At 42.9% G+C, this 20,442-nt stretch overlaps 1 protein-coding gene across 1 annotated transcript in view; it reads left to right on the forward strand.

Moving 5' to 3' along the window:
• ptprfa (protein tyrosine phosphatase receptor type Fa) overlaps positions 1–20,442 on the forward strand; it is a 373,454-nt gene that overhangs the window by 254,411 nt on the left and 98,601 nt on the right. The window contains exon 13 of the mRNA XM_032525794.1: positions 7,796–7,913. Within this exon, the coding sequence (XP_032381685.1) occupies positions 7,796–7,913 (118 nt within the window). The remainder of the gene's footprint in view (positions 1–7,795; positions 7,914–20,442) is intronic.

Consider the following 20,442-nt stretch of genomic DNA (forward strand, 5'->3'; position numbering starts at 1 on the left):
TCGAGGTTCCAAGCGAGCTGAGGCGATACCAAAAGGTGACGTGGAAACCTGCAGAGTGCTGGTTGGTCGGAGAGAATCGTCGCTTATCACTGCGTTTTTAGCAAACAAGAGTGCGGAGTGTGTGTCTGGAACAAACGCGACATTTAGGAAAAAAAATCTAGCCAGACTCCGACAGATTATCTACTCTCTGCACTATTCTCACTTTTCAACTGTTCAATATAAAGAGCTATTGAGGACTTTTGCATGTTGTTTCCAATATTGCACACTGTTACTTTAAAAAAACAAGACAATATATCGAAGAAAAGTTTTTATTTAGCTATTCAAGTAGCGCATCAAACCCTCCCGTACATCTCGGTCTTTTTCCTCTGCACCCTGTGACAGTGTCCCCCCTCCCCCTGGGTCTGCTGTCCCGGATGTATCCCATTCATTGTCATAAGCCTTTCCATAACTCTCATAAAGATTATACAAAGCAGGTCAGGCCCAGAAATTTCACCATCGAACGCCCACCAGACGGTCTGCGGCTGCGATTTTGCAAAGCGCGAGTGCTCTGAAACACAAAAAGTACACAGCATACACATTTTGGTGTGTAATCATGGTTGCTAAAGTTCATGTACTCTATATAGCGTATAGTAAATACTGACCGGGGCCCATAACACATGCAAATGTTAGCTGGTAAACGTTACCAGGAAACTTAACTTACCCTCTTGTGTCGGCGAACAATAGTCATGTCGACGTCTGAACTCCGTCAGAATTCCCAAACTCTTGTTTTTTTTAGCGGTGATCATTGTTGCTTCCTTCAGCTTCTTTTGAAACAAAAAAATTCTTCTGGCTGTGGCGAGTAGCCGACGTGCTGTTGTGAGTCGCGTTGAAAATTACATCATCACGCGTAGCTATGGTGACCAGCCACGCTGAGGCGTTACTCAATCTGCAATGGAAAACGGACGCAGAATGTGTCGAGTCGAGTAGAGACGAGGCGAGTCGAGGCGAGCTGTTACCAGCTGTGGAAAAATGCCATAAGTGTTGTGGCTTTGGCTTTGAAGCATAAAGGGGATCATGATCAGCCTAATATTTTTTTTTGCACATATATGACTGTATGATCAAGGACATCTCGTGGTTGCGGTGATTCACAATTTTTGGAAAACCCACTTTATTGAATGTTTTATCCCGGCATTGACTGCAACATATCCAAAGGCATTCAGTGCATTAATTCCTGTTGGCAGCACATTGACGTGTGCAGATTGCCCTCAACATTACCATGTTGACCGAAAACCCGCCCAGTGTATCGCCACCATGAGTGATGAGTTAACTGACAGAGGCATTTCAGCAGCTCTCTGGCATTATTAAATGTATTCAACAACCACCAAATCAAACGAGACCATACAGTTATTGATATATGACGTATGGATAAAAAATGTGGGGATGATAGGTCCTGTAGTATGCGGGATGAGCGGCAGACATACGTTCAGACAGACAGACAGATAGATAGAAAGGCAGACAGTCAGACACCAACAGAAAGCATGATTCCAGCAGAAATAATAGCAACACTAATGGAATGAAAGATATTGGCACATTACCAATGGCAGCATTTCAAAGCATATATTTAAAAAAGTAACAAAAATGTTACCTATCACAGTAACGCAATAGTTGTGGGTGGAAAGTCATTTAGTAACGTTTTAATGAGGTAACTAGTAACTGTAACTAATGAGGATGTATCAGTAACTAGCACTGGGAACGCTGGTCCCAGCATCATGTCCAGTAAGTGGAATCTCTTTGATTGCAGTCTCAGTATCACGCGGCACTTCTGATGTTAGAGAACTAGTTGATCTATGTAGTGGTCTCCTGCAGCTACAAAGTTTTACACAAGCACTTTATTCATTCCTCACAGCTTTGAAATTTCCTTTCATAACGTTACATCATTTTAATAGGTTAACAGCGTGCTAGCAAGTAGCTGATTAGGAATCAGAATTAATGGGAAATAAACAGAGATATTCTTTGAAAGTAGGATGGGTAGATTTTTAAACTTAAATCTTAGTCTCATTTTGAACTGGAACATTTTTCGCCGCCATTGCATAAATTACATTTATTTGGGAGGGCAAAGGGAGAAACACATGGCAGAGATCTGCACTTTACTGAGCGCACTTTTCTAGTTTATATACAATGTTTTTAATTATTTTGTTGGCCTAAAACGGGTAAAATAAAAAATAAAAATCTTTATATTCTGTGAACTGGACGAGGCTCCAGACCCCCACCCGACTTCCACCACCACTTTGTCTCAGCAAAGAATTAGTGGATAATGATAATGGTTAATACATTGGATTGACATCACTTGAAGTCTCTTTTATATAGGCCTTAGTGGTCCCCTAATACTGTATCTGAAGTCTCTTTAATATAGACATTAGTGGTCCCCTAATACTGTATCTGAAGTCTCTTTTATATAGACCTTAGTGGTCCCCTAATACTGTATCTGAAGTCTCTTTTATACAGACCTTAGTGGTCCCCTAAAACTGTATCTGAAGTCTCTTTTATACAGGCCTTAGTGGTCCCCTAATACTGTATCTGAAGTCACTTTTATATAGGCCTTAGTGGTCCCCTAATACTGTATCTGAAGTCTCTTTTATATAGACCTTAGTGGTCCCCTAATACTGTATCTGAAGTCTCTTTCATATAGACCTTAGTGGTCTCCTAAAACTGTATCTGAAGTCTCTTTCCCAAAATTCAGCCTTGGTGGGGGGGAAGGTGGAGGCTGGGGGTGTTGGGCTTGACCAACTGCCACTTTGCTCGTTTGAAAGCCACGATATTTCTCTATCATGGGTGGGCCAAATTCTCTGGGCAGGCAAAGCAGAGAAAGGGGGCGGTAACCTTGCCCCTTGTGACCTCATAAGGAGCAAGATTCCAGATTGGCCAATCCGAGCTTTAATTTTCTCAAAGGCAGAGCAGAATACCCAGGGCTCGGTATACACCGATGCCATTTCTAGCCCCTGGGGGACCATAGGCAGGCTGGGGGAGTGCATATTCATGTTAAAAAAAAACTCAAAGTGAAATGTTCACGTCATGTGACCTTTAAAGAAATTCCAATGAACCAGAGCACGTTTTTTTCCCATCCCGGATTGCCGTGTGAACCAGCCAGATCCTCCTCCGCAAGGCTGGGGAGGAATGCGAGACTATACCGATATGACTGTGGTTGAAACTTGGTCTCCAACATTCAGTGACGTATCAGTCAGAAAGGCCCAGTGGTGGAAGTAGTATTCACATCTTTTACCTTAGTAAATCTAAAAAGTCCTGCATTGAAAAAATGTCACTTAAATGAAAGTATGTACGTATCATCAGGAGAATGCACTCAAAGTATTAAAAAGTACTCTAATTTTCACATTTTAGAAACTGGTGATCAAAACAGCTCTGTCAATCAAATAAGTGTTTTATGGTCTAATCATTTCAGCTGGTAGTTTAAATTTTACTAAAACATTCGGGTTTCTCAATTTGTCAAGTGGAGCGGAGTAAAAAGAAAGTAAAGGACAACTTCCTCAACATCTGTATTTAAGTAACGTTCTTGAGAAAATGTACTTAGTTACCTTTTGCCACTAATTGTCCTCCCTTAGTGTAAATCTCAGCGCAGATGAATCAGCAGACTGTTGTCCCTGCTAATAAGCTTTTGTAGTGGAGCTGTAACATTAGTGCAAACCCTCCTAGCTGGTAATAATGGTTTAAAACGGACGGGAGGTGGAGGACAGCAGCACTTGATGTTTGACACATAGGAAGTCACTGAACATTGATTGGCTCCTGTTAAGCCAGACATTCCCCTCACAGGAGCTTTTGTCTCCTGACTTCATATGTTCAGTCCTTGGGAATTCATCCCCACACACACACACACACACACAGGCTTGCTGTGCTTTTGAAAAAGACCAGATACACGACCCGTTTTAGATTGGTTTTTTTTTCTTTCTTTCTTCTCTCCAAATGGAAGACTTCTCTGTGCAACAAAGTGGAAGGAATACCACACAGATTAATAATGAGGCTTTTAAGTAGCTTCCCATGAGTCACATTTCCCCCCCCCCCACCCCCCCCCCCCCCCCCCCCCCCCACCACAAAAAAACAACCCCCCCCCCCCCCCCCCCCCCCCCCCCAACACCCCCCCCCCCCCCCCCCAACCCCACCCCCCCCCCCCACAACCCCCCCCCCCCCCCCCCCCCCCCCCCAAAAAAAAACCAAACAAACACCCCCCCAAACCCCCACACCCACCCCAATTATTTTTATCCTTTCAACCTTCTAGCCCTGCAGAGGAGACTGAAGAGGGATAGAGATATATATATATATATATATTGTGATTCATGAGAGGCTACACGGCTCTCGCGGGACAGTTCAGCAGTGCAAGACACAAAGTTAGAGTGTAACAAAGGTTTTTAATATTGTTCTTGGGAATTAACACAAAATGTAAGCCAATGTCAAAAAGGTAACTCAGGATAATGGTTGCTCTTGCAACAGTCCAAACTTAAACAATGTCTCTTCAAACCAAAACATAAACCTGATTCCCTCAGGTAAATCTCTTCTTGAAAAACAGGTCTTCAGCCTACTTTTGACAGGTCGCAGCCCTTGGCCTATCTGTCGGTAAGAACCTCTCAGTCTCAGGTAGTATTCCAGTCTTCAGTAAGTATTCCATTCTTTCAATCCTTCCCATGGAAAGTGCCGCTTCGATCCTCTGTAGATCCTCTGAGAGCACAACTTGAGCTGTCTCCCAACAACACACCTCACCACTGTGGCTCTGGGCTTTAAGCTGCCCTCAGCTCATCAGGCCCTGATTGGTCTCAGGTGTGTTGGGATGCCGGGTGCTTGGAGGTGGAGTTCCCAACTCCCCAGCAGATGTGCCAAAGCTGCCCGTGACTGCAGCCATCTCAGGGGTACTTACGGCCCTCCAGAACGCAGCCTCTCGTGACATCACATATATATTATATAATATATATAATACACACAACACCACACACACACACACCACACACACACACACACACACACACAACACACACACACACACACACACACACACAGTATATATATTAACTCTTGAGGTCCCAGCTGATTTCTGATCGTACATGTTTGCTTCAAAACCTTTTAAACTTCCTGTGATAGGTTAAAATTGCAGGCATTAAATAATAATTAGATTTTGGTTGCTGCTGAACCCCTGGCTGCTTGAGGGCCTCGCTAATTTGCCCTATCTCTCCAAGGATGGCATAGCGAGCCCTGGCTGAGGCGGAGGCGCCGGTCTGATGGGGGAAATGGAAGCCACTGGGTGTTCTCTGCTGGAGTATTCTTCGTCGCGCACACACACACACACACACACACACACACACACACCATCCAACCACCATCCCCTGCCATTTTTCTTTCTCATCACAAGCTGCAACCCCCACTCCACTCATCACTATCGCTTCTGAGAGGAGTGGGCCTTTTCCAAACCTTTAATGAACTCCCAGCTGCTACAGAATGTACATGTTGCTGTATTTACAGGTTTAAAGCTGTGAAGGAGCAAGTAAGAACGTGTGCTCTAATGTGTGGGCAATCATTTTGGGAAAGGGAACATATTAAGTTTGATATGCGTCTGAAGTCTCATTTTATTGCTGTTTTGGCCTTTGTGTGTTTTATGTTTTTATGTTTTGTAGTCTTGCTTTGCCAGACCTTCCTCCACAGCGCTGTGGAAGAAGGGCTGGCAAGTCCATACAGCATTCCAGGATAGGAAAATAACATGCTCTTGTTATTGTCATTTCTTTAAACTAATCACAATTGTCTTGGGCGGCACTATTTGCCGGACGGAGCATCTGCAGTATAGCTTCGGAAAGACATTTGTTTTTGTAGAACATGTGTGCGTTCTAAAGTTTTAGTCATGCAACCGGAAACTCCGATTGGACTGATAGTCTAGCTAGCTGTCTGGAAACACAAAAAAAGCAGAAGAAAAGGAACAACAGTAAATAGAGTGACATTGTGCGGATATTCCGGGGCAACGGAGCTCTCCCGGAAGTGAACCGTTGTGGACATAGAGTATTTTGTATATGGTGAATGTTTATGAGTGTGTAACATGGGAATGAGTAGCATTACCAGTGTATTAGATATGAGCACTATTATAATAATGTGCATTGTGGCGTTGTACTTAAAGGGGACTTCTGCATTTTATTATTTTCTGTCATATATGTAATAGTACAGTGTCAGATGTTCAGATTCAAAGTGGCCAAAGTTTTAAATAATGAGGGGAATGTATGTAAAAAATGAGCAAAAATCCTCAAATTTCAGAGGGCTTTAAATACTCTGCTTCTCTACTCTCGGCTGAAGCTGACATTAAGTTGTGCCAGATTTCTATCTATGGTCATCTGCTCCAGGCTGTGTTGACATCCCATACACTGCTACATGTTAACATGCTTACGCCAGAGAAAACTGTAATCTTGGTTGCCGATGTTAATTTCTCCCCAATTTTAAATCACATGCTGGATTTCTGCTGGAACATGTCAGGTTGTGTAGTTTTTGGTTTTAAAGTCTTTATCGGTGATGTGTCACGATATAAAGTGTCGATATATACAACATTACATTCATTCCTCCAGCAATGACAGATGGTACAGGATGGACAGCCGTTTGGTCCCGCCCTCTAATGGCCCCCCCGTAACTATTACGGGAGCAAAGCAGCCTCAAGTCAATGCTTGATATTCCAAAGCCGTGCCCAGAAGTGTGCACGAAAGGGCTCTCGGTTCGGCTAAAGATACGCGCCAGGTCTGTTTTCCCGTTGAGACAGCTGAGCCGGAAGTGGAACAGCCAGGACATGCAGTCAATTTACCAAACCCCCCTTCCAACATTGCACACCACAGATCGTTTTTATGATAGCTTGGTAGATACTAACTTATTAAACCAGTGATGGTTCTTTAAAGTACTTGTAGAGACAATACAATCTGCAAGTTGGACAGCAAGACGTTTCGCTTCTGAGACACTCCAAGACATCGTATACAATCGAGGATAAAAACACAATAAAGTCCAGGACTTATTTCCAATGTTGTCCTCATGTCCACCGATGTGGTATGGCACGTGGCGGACGACTGACCAAAACCGGAACGCAGCCAGAACACAGCACAGACGCGGCCGGTGGAGAATCGGGGTCAGGAGGGAGGTTGGTTTGGGGGATGGGTAGAGGGTCAAACAAACAGGAGACCACGTCACCTGGTTTGTGTCCAGTTTGAAAATAAAAGTAGACAGCGAGTTACTTTTAGACTTTAACAGAGCGGCGTAACATTCTATGTCTAACCGGAAGATAAGTACCTCAACACGATTTCAACCCAAAACACCATCTTTAGATTCTCTGGTTTAGACATGAGGTCCTATGTCAGGCCACCGCTGGGGGCGCAAATTTATGAAACACTCATGTGGGTTAGAGGGGGGGGGTTGGAGGCCTGGTTGTAAGAGGACAAATAAAGGAAAATTACTTGTCAAAAGGTAACAATCCATCCTAGTTTACAGATCCACCTTCTGCAGTACAGTACCTCAAGGACCAGGGACCTTGAACTTTATGGAGGATTTCATCTAAATGCACTCCAGGTTTACACTCAGGACTCTCACTTTACTTTTTCCTGGAAAGAATAGAGTTTAAATGCCTTTGGAAATGTTGGACAGGCATGTTGTGTGCGCCTGACTTGTTTAATGTGCCTGAGTGGCTTCTACAGTGAACTGGCTGACAGAACACCAATTCAACTGAGGCCACTGACTCAACCTGAATGTTGTTGTCCTTTTCTCTGTCCGTTCATTTCTCTTCCCCTCTGTCTCCACGCAGGAGGCCATAGTAACAGGTCTGCTCCCGGAGACCACTTACTCAGTGACTGTGGCTGCGTACACCACCAAGGGCGATGGTGCTCGCAGCAAAGCCAAAGTGGTCACCACCACAGGAGCAGGTGTGTTGCACCCACCATGTTTTTGAACATTATAGCGGTAGAATTTGTTCTCTTTCCCAGACCAAACCTGATCTTTATGCAGAGGATGCAAAATAGTTTCTAATATGACCAAGTTATGATCAGAGGTGGGTAGAGTAGCCAAAAATTTTACTCAAGTAAAAGTACTGTTACTTCGAATTATATGACTCAAAGTAAAAGTAAAAGTAGTCTTCCAAATAATTACTTGAGTAAGAGTAAAAAGTGCTTATGAAAAACTACTCTAGTATGAGTAACTGTTGAGTAACGTCTGATTTATTTCTTAACACAAGCTCATCAGACAGACAAATACAAAATATCATATTTAGGCAAACTATTGTTCATCCAATCAATAAAATAAATTAAAATTAATTTATTATTACAAAATGCTTAAGTGATAGACTTGTCACATTAAATTGGGATGGAAACTGCATGTGCAAAACATACTGTATGTACCTAAAAGACAAACATCCACCTCTCCACAGCAAAAACTAAAACTACCGCTACGTCTCCTCAGGTTAGATGTTGAGTTGTTGAATGCTCACATGTCCGTTGTTTTGGTCGACACTGAAGACCCGCATAACGTAGTCTGTTTCCACTTTCCCTAAAAGGTAACCATGCTTTCACTATGGCCGGGGGGGTTCCTCCACGTCTGTGTTGCCTTGGCCATTCTTTGTTTTGCTACACTGTAAGCTAACACTTCCCGCCCATAATATATCAGTCTATGGTCCCGCCCGCCGCTGAGAACGAGTATGGTCACTTGACTGCACAACGCCGTTTGATTGGTGGAACACAGTCACGTGGTAGACCTTAAGCGGAAGACTCTCTCTCTCTGTCAAATGAGACGTACCTGGGGTAAAACAATGACCGTAGAATACCAAGAGGTAAAAAGAAAAGTAACGAGCTCCTTGTTGCCTAATGTAGCGGAGTAAGAGTAGAGTTTCTTCTTTACTAATCTACTCAAGTACAAATAAAAGTATAGTGATTTAAAACTACTCCTAGAAGTACAATTTTTTCAAAAACGTATTGGCTCTAACACAAAGCTTAGTTAGGTTCATATGATCATAACCAGAGGTGGGTAGTAAGAGTTACATTTACTCCTTACATTTACTTGAGTACGTTTTGAAAAAATTGTACTTCTAGGAGTAGTTTTAAATCACTATACTTTTATTTGTAATGAGTAGATTAGTAAAGAGAAACTCTACTCTTACTCCGCTACATTAGGCAACAAGGAGCTCGTTATTTCTTTTTACCTCTTGGTATTCTACGGTCATTGTTTTTACCCCAGCGTACGTCTCATTTGACAGAGAGAGAGAGTCTTCGCTTAGGCTCTAACACGTGACTGTGTTCCACCAATCAAACGGCGTGTGCAGTCAAGTGACCATACTCGTTCTCAGCGGCGGGACCATAGACTGTATATATCTATGGGCGGATGTGGTAGCTACAGTCGTAGCAAAACAAAGAATGTCGCCAAGAACACAGACGTGGAGGAACCCCCCCGGCCTCCTAGTGAAAGCATGGTTACCTTTTAGGAAAAGTGGAAACAGCAGCTACGTTGCGGGGTCTTCAGTGTCGACCAAAAAAAACGGACATGTGAGCATTCAACAACTCACATCTAACCTGAGGAGACGTAGCGGTAGTTTTAGTTTTGCTGTGGAGAGGTGGATTTGTCTTTTAGGTTACATACAGTATGTTTTGCACATGCAGTTTCCATCCAAATTTAAGTGACAAGTCTATCACTTAAGCTATTTTGTAATAATAAATTAATTTTAATTTATTTTTAGATTGGAAGAACATAGTTTGCCTAAATATGATATTTTGTATTTTGTCTGTTGATGATGCTTGTGTGTAAGAATAAATCAGACGTTACTCAACAGTTACTCACTACTAGAGTAGTTTTTCATCAACACTTTTATCTCTTACTCAAGTATTATTTGGATGACACTTTTACTTTTACTTGAGTCATTAATTCTGAAGTAACAGTACTTTTACTGAGTAAAATTTTTGGCTACTCTCCCACCTCTGATCATAACTTGGTCATATTAGAAACTATTTGCATCCTCTGCATAAAGATCAGGTTGGTCTGGGAAAGAGAACAAATTTACCGCTATAATGTTTCAAAACATGGTGGGTGCAACACACCTGCTCCTGTGGTGGTGACCACTTTGGCTTTGCTGCGAGCACCATCGCCCTTGGTGGTGTACGCAGCCCAGCACTGAGTAGGTGGTCTCGGGAGCAGACCTGTTACTATGGCCTCCTGCGTGGAGACAGAGGGGAAGAGAAATGAACGGACAGAGAAAAGGACAACAACATTCAGGTTGAGTCAGTGCTCAGTTGAATTGGTGTTTGTCAGCCAGTTCACTGTAGAAGCCACTCAGGACACTTAAACAAGTAGGCGCACACAGCATGCCTGTCCAACATTTCCAAAGGCATTTAAACTCTATTCTTTCCAGGAAAAAGTAAAGTGAGAGTCCTGAGTGTAAACCTGGAGTGCATTTAGATGAAATCCTCCATAAAGTTCAAGGTCCCTGGTCCTTGAGGTACTGTACTGCAGAAGGGGGATCTGTAAACTAGGATGGATTGTTACCTTTTGACAAGTAATTTCCTTTATTTGTCCTCTTACAACCAGGCCTCCAACCCCCCCCCCTCTAACCCACATGAGTGTTTCATAAAATTGCGCCCCCAGCGGGGGCTGACATAGGACCTCATGTCTAAACCAGAGAATCTAAAGATGGTGTTTTGGGTTGAAATCTGTTGAGGTACTTATCTTCCGGTTAGACATAGAATGTTACGCCGCTTGTTAAAGTTAAAAGTAACTCGCTGTCTACTTTTATTTTCAAACTGGACACAAACCAGGTGACGTGGTCTCCTGTTTGTTGACCCTCTACCCATCCCCCAAACCAACCTCCCTCCTGACCCCGATTCTCCACCGGCCGTCTGTGCTGTGTTCTGGCTGCGTTCCGGTTTGGTCAGTCGTCCGACCGTGCCATACCACATCGGTGGACATGAGGACCATTGGAAATAAGTCCTGGACTTTATTGTGTTTTTATCCTCGATTGTATACGATGTCTTGGAGTGTCTCAGAAGCGAAACGTCTTGCTGTCCAACTTGCAGATTGTATTGTTCTACAAGTACTTTAAAGAACCACACTGGTTTAATAAGTTAGTATCTACCAAGCTATCATAAAAACGATCTGTGGTGTGCAATGTTGGAAGGGGGGTTTGGTAAATTGACTGCATGTCCTGGCTGTTCCACTTCCGGCTCAGCTGTCTCAAGGGGAAAACAGACCTGGCGCGGATCTTTAGCGAACCGAGAGCCTCGTGCACACTTCTGGGCACGGCTTTGGAATATCAAGCATTGACTTGAGGCTGCTTTGCTCCCGTAATAGTTACGGGGGGGCCATTAGAGGGCGGGACCAAACGGCTGTCCATCCTGTACCATCTGTCATTGGGAGGAAAGAATGTAATGTTGTATAATCGAACTTTATATCGTGACACATCACCGATAAAGACTTTAAAACAAAAACTACAAACTGACATGTTCCAGCAGAAATCCAGCATGTGATTTAAAATTGGGGAGAAATTAACATGGCAACCAAGATTACAGTTTTCTCTGGCGTAAGCATGTAACATGTAGCAGTGTATGGGATGTCAACACAGCCTGGAGCAGATGACCATAGATGAAATCTGGCACAACTTAATGTCAGCTTCAGCCGAGAGTAGAGAAGCAGAGTATTTAAAGCCCTCTGAAATTTGAGGATTTTTGCTCATTTTTTACATACATTCCTCTTATTTAAAACTTTGGCCACTTTGATCTGAACATCTGACACTGTACTATTACATATATGACAGAAATAATAAAATGCAGAAGTCCCCTTTAAGTACAACGCCACAATGCACAATTATTATATAGTGCTCATATCTAATACACTGGTAATGCTACTCATTCCCATGTTACACACTCATAAACCTCACCAATACAAATAACTATGTCCACAACGGTTCACTTCGGGAGAGCTCGTGCCCGGAATATCCGCACAATGTCACTCTATTACTGTTGTTCCTTTTCTTCTGCTTTTGTGTTTCCAGACAGCTAGTAGACTATCAGTCCAATCGGAGTTTCCGGTTGCATGACTAAAACTTTAGAACGCACACAGTTCTACAAAAACAAATGTCTTTCCGAAGCTATACTGCAGATGCTCTCCGGCAAATAGTGCCCGCCAAGACAATTGTGAAGTTTAAAGAAATGACAATAACAAGAGCATGTTATTTTCCTATTCTGGAATGCTGTATGGACTTGCCAGCCCTTTTCCACAGCGTGTGGAAGAAGGTCTGGCAAAGCAAGACTACAAACATAAAAACATAAAACATAAAAACACAAAGGCCAAAACAGCAATAAAATGAGACTTCAGACGCATATCAAACTTAATATGTTCCCTTTCCCAAATGATTGCCCACACACATCTAGAGCACACGTTCTTACTTGCTCCTTCACAGCTTTAAAAGCCCTGTAAATACAGCAACATGTACATCTGTCAGCAGCGGGAGTTCATAAAAGGTTTGGAAAAGGCCCACTCCTCTCAGATAGCTGATAGTGATGAGTGGAGTGGGGGTTGAGCTTGTGATGAAAGAAAAATGGCAGCGGATGGTGGAGGTGTGTGTGTGTGTGTGTGTGTGTGTGTGTGTGTGTGTGTGTGTGTGTGTGTGTGTTGTGTGTGGGTGTGTGTGTGTGGTGTGTGTGTGGTGTGTGTGTGTGTGTGTGCGCGACGAAGATAATACTCCCAGCAGAGAACACCCAGTGGTTCCATTTCCCCCCATCAGACCGGCGCTCCGCCTACCCTAGGGTCGCATGCCATCTTGGAGATGATAGGGCAAAATAGCGAAGGCCCTGCCAAAGCAGCCAGGGGTTCAGCAGCAACCAAGCTCTAATTATTATTTAATGCCTGGCAATTTTATACCTATCACAGGAAGTTTAAAGGTTTTGAAGCAAACATGTACAGATCAGAAATCAGCTGGGCACTCAAGAGTTAATATATATACTGTGTGTGTGTGTGTGTGTGTGTGTGTGGGTGTGTGTGTGTGTGTGTGTGTGTGTGTGTGTGTATATATATATATATATATATATATATATATATATATATCTCTATCCTCCTTCATGGCTGCTTGCAGGGCTAAGAAGGTGAAAGATAAAAGAGAAATGTGACTCATGGGAAGCTACTCTAAAGCTCATTATTTTAATCTGGTGGTATCCTTTCCACTTTTGTGCCAGAGACGTTCTTCCATTTGGAGAAGAAGAAAAAAAACAATCTAACGGGTCTTTTATGTCTTTTCAAAAGACAGCAAGGTGTGTGTGTGTGTGTGTGTGTGTGTGTGTTGTGTGTGTGTGTGTGTGTGTGTGGGGATGAATTCCCAAGGACTGAACATATGAAGTCAGGAGACAAAAGTCCTGTGAGGGGAATGTCTGGCTTAAAAGGAGCCAATCAATGTTCAGTGGACTTCCTATGTGTCAAACTCAAGTGCTGCTGTCCTCCACCTCCCGTCCGTTTTAAACCATTATTACCAGCTAGGAGGTTTGCACTAATGTTACAGCTCCACTACAAAAGCTATTAGCAGGGACAACAGGCTGCTGATTCATCTGCGCTGAGATTTACACTAAGGGAGGACATTAGTGGCAAAAGGTAACTAAGTACATTTTCTCAAGAACGTTACTTAAATACAGATGTTGAGGAAGTTGTCCTTACTTTCTTTTTACTCCGCTCCACTTGAAAATTGAGAAACCCGAATGGTTAGGAAAATTTAAACTACCAGCTGAAATGATTAGACCATAAAACACTATTTGATTGACAGAGCTGTTTTGATCACCAGTTTCTAAAATGTGAAAATTAGAGTACTTTTAATACTTTGAGTGCATTCTCCTGATGATACGTACATACTTTCATTTAAGTGACATTTTTTCAATGCAGGACTTTTTAGATTTACTAAGGTAAAAGATGTGAATACTACTTCCAACACTGGGCCTTTCTGACGATACGTCACTGAATGTGGAGGACCAAGTTTCAACCACAGTCAATCGGTATAGTCTCGCATTCCTCCCCAGCCTTGCGGAGGAGGATCTGGCTGGTTCACACGGCAATCCGGGATGGGAAAAAAACGTGCTCTGGTTCATTGGAATTTCTTTTAAAGGTCAATGACGTGAACATTTCACTTTGAGTTTTTTTTTAACATGAATATGCACCCCCCAGCCTGCCTATGGTCCCCAGGGGCTAGAAATGGATCGGTGGTATACCGAGCCTGGGTATTTTGCTCTGCCTTGAGAAAATTAAAGCTCGGATTGGCCAATCTGGAATCTTGCTCCTATGAGGTCACAAGGGCAAGGTTACCGCCCCCTTTCTCTGCTTTGCCTGCCCGAGAGAATTTGGCCCCCCATGATAGAGAAAATCGTGGCTTTCAAACGAGCAAAGTGGCAGTTGGTCAAGCCAAAACCCCCAGCCTCCACCTTCCCCCCACCAAGGCTGAATTTGGGAAAAAGACTTCAGATACAGTTTTAGGAGACCCTAAGGTCTATAGAAAGAGACTTCAGATACAGTTTAGGGGACACTAAGGTTATATAAAAGAGACTTCAGATACAGTATTAGGGGACCAAAGGCCTATATAAAAGTGACTTCAGATACAGTATTAGGGACCACTAAGGCTGTATAAAAGAGACTTCAGATACAGTTTTAGGGGACCACTAAGGTCTGTATAAAAGAGACTTCAGATACAGTATTAGGGGACACTAAGGTCTATATAAAAGAGACTTCAGATACAGTATTAGGGGACACTAATGTCTATATTAAAGGACTTCAGATACAGTATTAGGGGACTAAGGCCTATATAAAAGAGACTTCAAGTGATGTCAATCCAATGTTAAACCATTATCATTATCCACATTCTTTGCTGAGACAAAGTGGTGGTGGAAGTCGGGTGGTGGTCTGGAGCCTCGTCCAGTTCACAGAATATAAAGATTTTTATTTTTTATTTTACCCGTTTTAGGCCAACAAAATAATTAAGAACTTGTATATAAACTAGAAAAGTGCGCTCAGTAAAGTGCAGATCTTGCCATGTGTTTCTCTTTGCCCTCCCAAATAAATGTAATTTATGCAATGGCGGGAAAAATGTTCCAGTTCAAATGAGACTAAGATTTAAGTTAAAAATCTACCCATCACTTTCAAAGAATATCTCTCTGTTATTTCCATTAATTTGATTCCTAATCAGCTATTGCAGCACGCTGTTAACCTATTAAAATGATGTAACGTTATGAAAGGAAATTTCAAAGCTGTGAGGAATGAATAAAGTGCTGTGTAAAACTTTGTAGCTGCAGGAGACCACTACATAGATCAAACTAGTTCTAACATCAGAAGTGCCGCGTGATATGAGACTGCAATCAAAGAGATTCACTTACGACATGATGCTGGACCAGCGTTCCCAGTGTAGTTACTGAACATCTCATTAGTTAGTTATAGTTACCTCATTAAAACGTTACTAAATGATTTCCACCCACAACATTGCGTTACTGTGATAGGTAACATTTTGTTACTTTTTAAATAATGCTTTGAAATGTGCCATGGTAATGTGCCAATATCTTTCTTCCATTAGTGTTGCTATATTTTGCTGGAATCTGCTTTCTGTTGGTGTCTGACTGTCTGATGTCTTCTTGCCCTCGTCTTTCTATCTATCTGTCTGTCGTCTGAACGTATGTCTGCGCTCATCCCGCATACATAGGACCTATCATCCCACATTTTTTACCATACGTCATAATAATAAATGTATGGTCTGTTTGATTTGGTGGTTGTTGAATACATTTAATAATGCCAGAGAGCTGCTGAAATGCCTCTGTCAGTTAACTCATCACTCATGGTGGCGATACACTGGGCGGGGTTTTCGGTCAAAATGGTAATGTTGAGGGAATCTGCACACGTCAATGTGCTGCCAACAGGAATTAACGCACACGAATGCCTTTGGATATGTTGCAGTCAATGCCGGGAAAAAACATTCAATAAAGTGGGTTTTCCAAAAATTGTGAATCACCGCAACCACGAGATGTCCTTGATCAACAGTCATATATGTGCAAAAAAAAATATTAGGCTGATCATGATCCCTTTATGTTCAAAGCCAAGCCACAACATATGGCAATTTTCCACAGCTGGTAACAGTCGCTCGACTCGCCTGTCTCTACTCGACTCGACAACATTCTGCGTCCGTTTTCCATTGCAGATTGAGTAACGCCTCAGCGTGGCGTGGTCACCATAGCTAAGCGTGATGATGTAATTTTCAACGCGACATCACAACAGCACGTCGGCTACTCGCCACCGCCAGAAGAATTTTTTTGTTTCAAAAGAAGGAAGGAAGCAACAATGATCACCGCTAAAAAAAACAAGAGTTTGGGAATTCTGGGAGTTCAGACGGCGACATGATATTGTTCGCCGACACAAGAGGGTAGTAAGTTTTCTGGTAACGTTTACCAGCTAACATTTGCATGTGTTATGGGCCCCAGTCAGTATTTACTATACGCTATATAAAGTAAATGAACTTAGCAACCATGATTACACACCAAAATATGTATGCTGTGTACTTTTTGTGTTCAGAGCACCTCACGCTTTGCAAAATCGCAGCCGCAGACCGTCGGGTGGCGTTCGATCGTGGAATTTCGGTCCTGACCTGCTTTGTATAATCTTTATGAGAGTTATGGAAAGGCTTATGACAATGAATGGGATCATCCGGGACAGCAGACCAGGGGGAGGGGGGGACATGTCACAGGGTGCAGAGGAAAAAGACCGAGATGTACGGGAGGGTTTGATGCGCTACGAATAGCTAAATAAAAATTTCTTCGATATATGTCTTGTTTTTTAAGTAACATGTGGCAATATTGGAAACAACATGCAAAAGTCCTCAATAGCTCTTTATTGAACAGTTGAAAGTGAGAATAGTGCAGAGAGTAGATAATCTGTCGGAGTCTGGCTAGATTTTTTTCCTAAATGTCGCGTTTGTTCCAGAACACACTCCGCACTCTTGTTTGCTAAAAACGCAGTGATAAGCGACGAATCTCTCCGACCAACCAGCCTCTGCAGGTTCCACGTCACCTTTGGTATCGCCTCAGCTCGCTTGGAACCTCGACTGAGGTAATACTAAAAAGTCCGGTAGCAGGTACCAGGGACTTTTTTTGTAATGGAAAACCAAAAAAGGCGAGTAGAGTAGAGTAGAGTGAGGCGAGTCGAGGAGATACCACGCAGTGGAAAAACGCCATTAGTTTTATGGTACCAAATCAACAAATATTGCAGGTCACACAAAATTGGGCAGGCAAAATGCTCCTCCTTCTGAAACACTGCACAAGCTTCGCCCAGTGGAATCCAGATGGGGGAGATAATAAAGAAGTAATGAGCTTTCAGAGTTTTGAGTAGTTACTGGCGAAAAAAGTGTTTTCTAACACATTTAACACTGGCTGTGACTTAAGGGATAATTCAACAGAAATATCCTGATTGCCAAATGGAGCCTCATGAAGCTTCATGAACCATTCCTTTAGTCTGAACCCACTAGATGGCGTCCGCTCAACAAAGGCTAAAGTACACTGCTTTACCATTCTAGGGCCTTTTCTTTTAACCAAGAGCGCCATCTAGTGAGCTCAGAAATAAATGAAATGATCATGAAGCTTCATGAGGCTTATGAACAAAACAAAGGAAAATATTTAAAATGCATATTTCCCCCTTGTCCCACCTAGTCCAAACTCTCTAGAGTATATTAGCCAAACAGACAGTTTTGGAACTACTTTCTATTGTGGATGTAGTTCCTTAACAATGTATCGTTATCAAGATGAACAGGGGCAATGTGGCTGGAGGAAACAATCTTGCTCGGGTTCACACCCATTCAATATGGCATTTATTTTGATCCAAAAGACAAAACTGTAGAGTTTTGTGACTGCATCTTGAGCAGTGTGGTGCTATCGTGGGACAGCGTTGCTGTCGCGTCTGGCAACAATAAAGTGTTTTTTCTTCCTCTGAAAAAGTGTTTGAAGTCAGGGAGCGGACAGATGGATAGGCTCAAATGATATCATATACAACAAGAAGCATGACCACAGTATGCGAAGACTTAAAAGGCTGCTTCATGATTCCCACATATGCTGTTGGGTTTTATTAGAAGTGTGGACACCAGCTGCTTCAAATGTTACACCATCCTACTTTGAATATAGAAGCTAGAAGCTCTTAGTGCAATTCTGAGGAACTACCTTCCAATGAATAGCAAGTTGTCAAAGGGTCAGGTCAGAGCTTGTCTGCAGTGACAGGTCATTGATGAAGTTTATTATTGGGGGCTAGTTTGTTTTGGTGTGATTGGGTCTAAAGATTTTGTCAATTTTGTGTTTTGCATGTCTTGGTTTAAGCATCTGGCACCATGATGGGAAAATGGTTTTTAACCTAATGTGTTGGATTTTTAAAGCGTCGATCTACCGGGCGATTAGTTCTACCCTCACCTATGGTCATGAAGGCTGGGTCATGACCGAAAGAACGAGATCCAGGGTACAAGCGGCCGAAATGGGTTCCTCAGAAGGGGGGCTGGTGTCTCTTAGAGATAGGCAAGAAGCTCAATCCTCGAGAGGAGCTAGGATTAGAGCTGCTGCTCCTTCGCGGTTGAAAGGAGCAGTGAGGTGGTTCGGGCATCTGGTAAGGATGCTCCTGGGGGCCTCCCTAGGGAGGTGTTCCAGGACCGTCCAGCTGGGAGGAGAGTTTGAAGAACCCAGGATTAGGGGGGGATTTATCGCCAACCTGGCCGGGAAGCCTTGGGAGCCCCAGTCGGAGTGGTTGATGTGGCTGGGAAAGGGAAGTTGGGGTCCCCCACTGGAGCTGCTGCCCCCGCGTCATAGGCCCCCCGGATAAGCGGATGAAGATGGATGGTGTGGATCTAATGACCCATCTCCACTTGCTAATACCATGCAATCTGTATCTGGAAATGACATCTATCATGGAGGCTTTGCACTTAAACCTGGTATTATTAGGAATTCCATTAAAATGATTTGGCTACACTGCGGCGTTAATAGGCAGGCACAGCCGACAGATATATCAACACTATGTTGTGTCTCAGGTCAAGGAAGCAGGACACTGCTGCTGAGAGAAAAAAACCAATGCTGTTTTCTCTTGTATCCTTCTTATAGAGCTTATCCGTTAAAAATTGCTGTCAGTCAGCTGGCAAAGACAAATCGACAGCTGGTGTGAGGACAGAAATGGATCAGTGGATGTTTGTTGATTGAACAGAACTGAGCACTTCAATTCGGCTGACATCTGGTTTGATGTGGATTCCCAGTTAGAAGGTAATCAGAGCCCGGAGAAGGTGCTAGCACTATAGTGCTAGCCCACCTCCCTCCATCATCCCGCGGCCCTGTCTTGGGTGTTGTAGAGTTCCTTGGTGTCCCACTGTGACATGACGAGTGAGACAAGATCATTGTTTGTTTTTGTCTGTTTTTCAGATCCTGAGACGAAATCCAGATACATAACAATAACAAATATAAACACTCAAGTAACATTTGTAAGAAGGGTGGTGTGGCTCAGTGGTAGTTGCCTGCAATTGGAGGGTGGTGGTTCAATCCTGGCCGCAGTCCATGTGAAGTGTCCTTGGCATCGGAGTGTGAATGGGTGAAAGGTGGCACCTTATTCGCAGCCTCGACCAGTGTACGAATGTGTGTGAATGGTGAATGGTTCCTTACTATGCAAAAGCTCTTTAAGTCGTCGTTCAAAACTAGAAAAGCGCTATAAAATACAACACATTTACATTTAATTAATACCTTGCACCATAGATAAGCACTAACCAATAATTAAATCTGGACTGTAAGAGTTAAAGTGAGATGGCTTTTAGGCATTTGATTAATTACAGATGTGTGTCTACTTTATCATCACAATTGTGCTTTTTGTAGATTGCTCATTTATGTTGATGCTTATACCTATATTTATATGTTTTGATGCTTTGTTCTAACGGTCTGTGCTGTTTTTAATGAAATAATGGAAAAAACTATAACGAGGGTTGCATATAAACAACCTGGCGGTGCCATATGAAGTTGCACGTTGAACAGGTCAGCATTGAGAAAAGGAATTATATTGGAAGGATACTGTAATTTTCATGCTCAGCACAGAAGAGAGATGTAAGCGTAAACAAAAGCTGTATGCACTGCTAGTCTCTGGGGAGTTTTTATTGCAAAAAACCAACAGGAGCTGGACTAAGTAGAATCAATAAGCGTCTCAGCATTTATTGGATGGTAGGTAGCAAAAAAACTGGTTTATGCAGACCCAGGTGATTCAAGGTAAGTGGAAGAGTGGAGCAGGAGGAGACACTGAACTAGGGCTTAAAACACTGTTTGACAATACATGGAGGCTGAAGTACATCGCTGCACGTATGTGTCGTATTACCGTGGCAGTACACAAATAGTTCCTGCTTGCAAAGCAGACAGTACCAGTACACAACCCCAAATACACTCTAGAATAACAACCAAAACAGCG

Source organism: Etheostoma spectabile, chromosome 9, assembly GCF_008692095.1.
Source record: "Etheostoma spectabile isolate EspeVRDwgs_2016 chromosome 9, UIUC_Espe_1.0, whole genome shotgun sequence".
In the NCBI taxonomy this organism is placed as follows: Eukaryota; Metazoa; Chordata; class Actinopteri; order Perciformes; family Percidae; genus Etheostoma; species Etheostoma spectabile.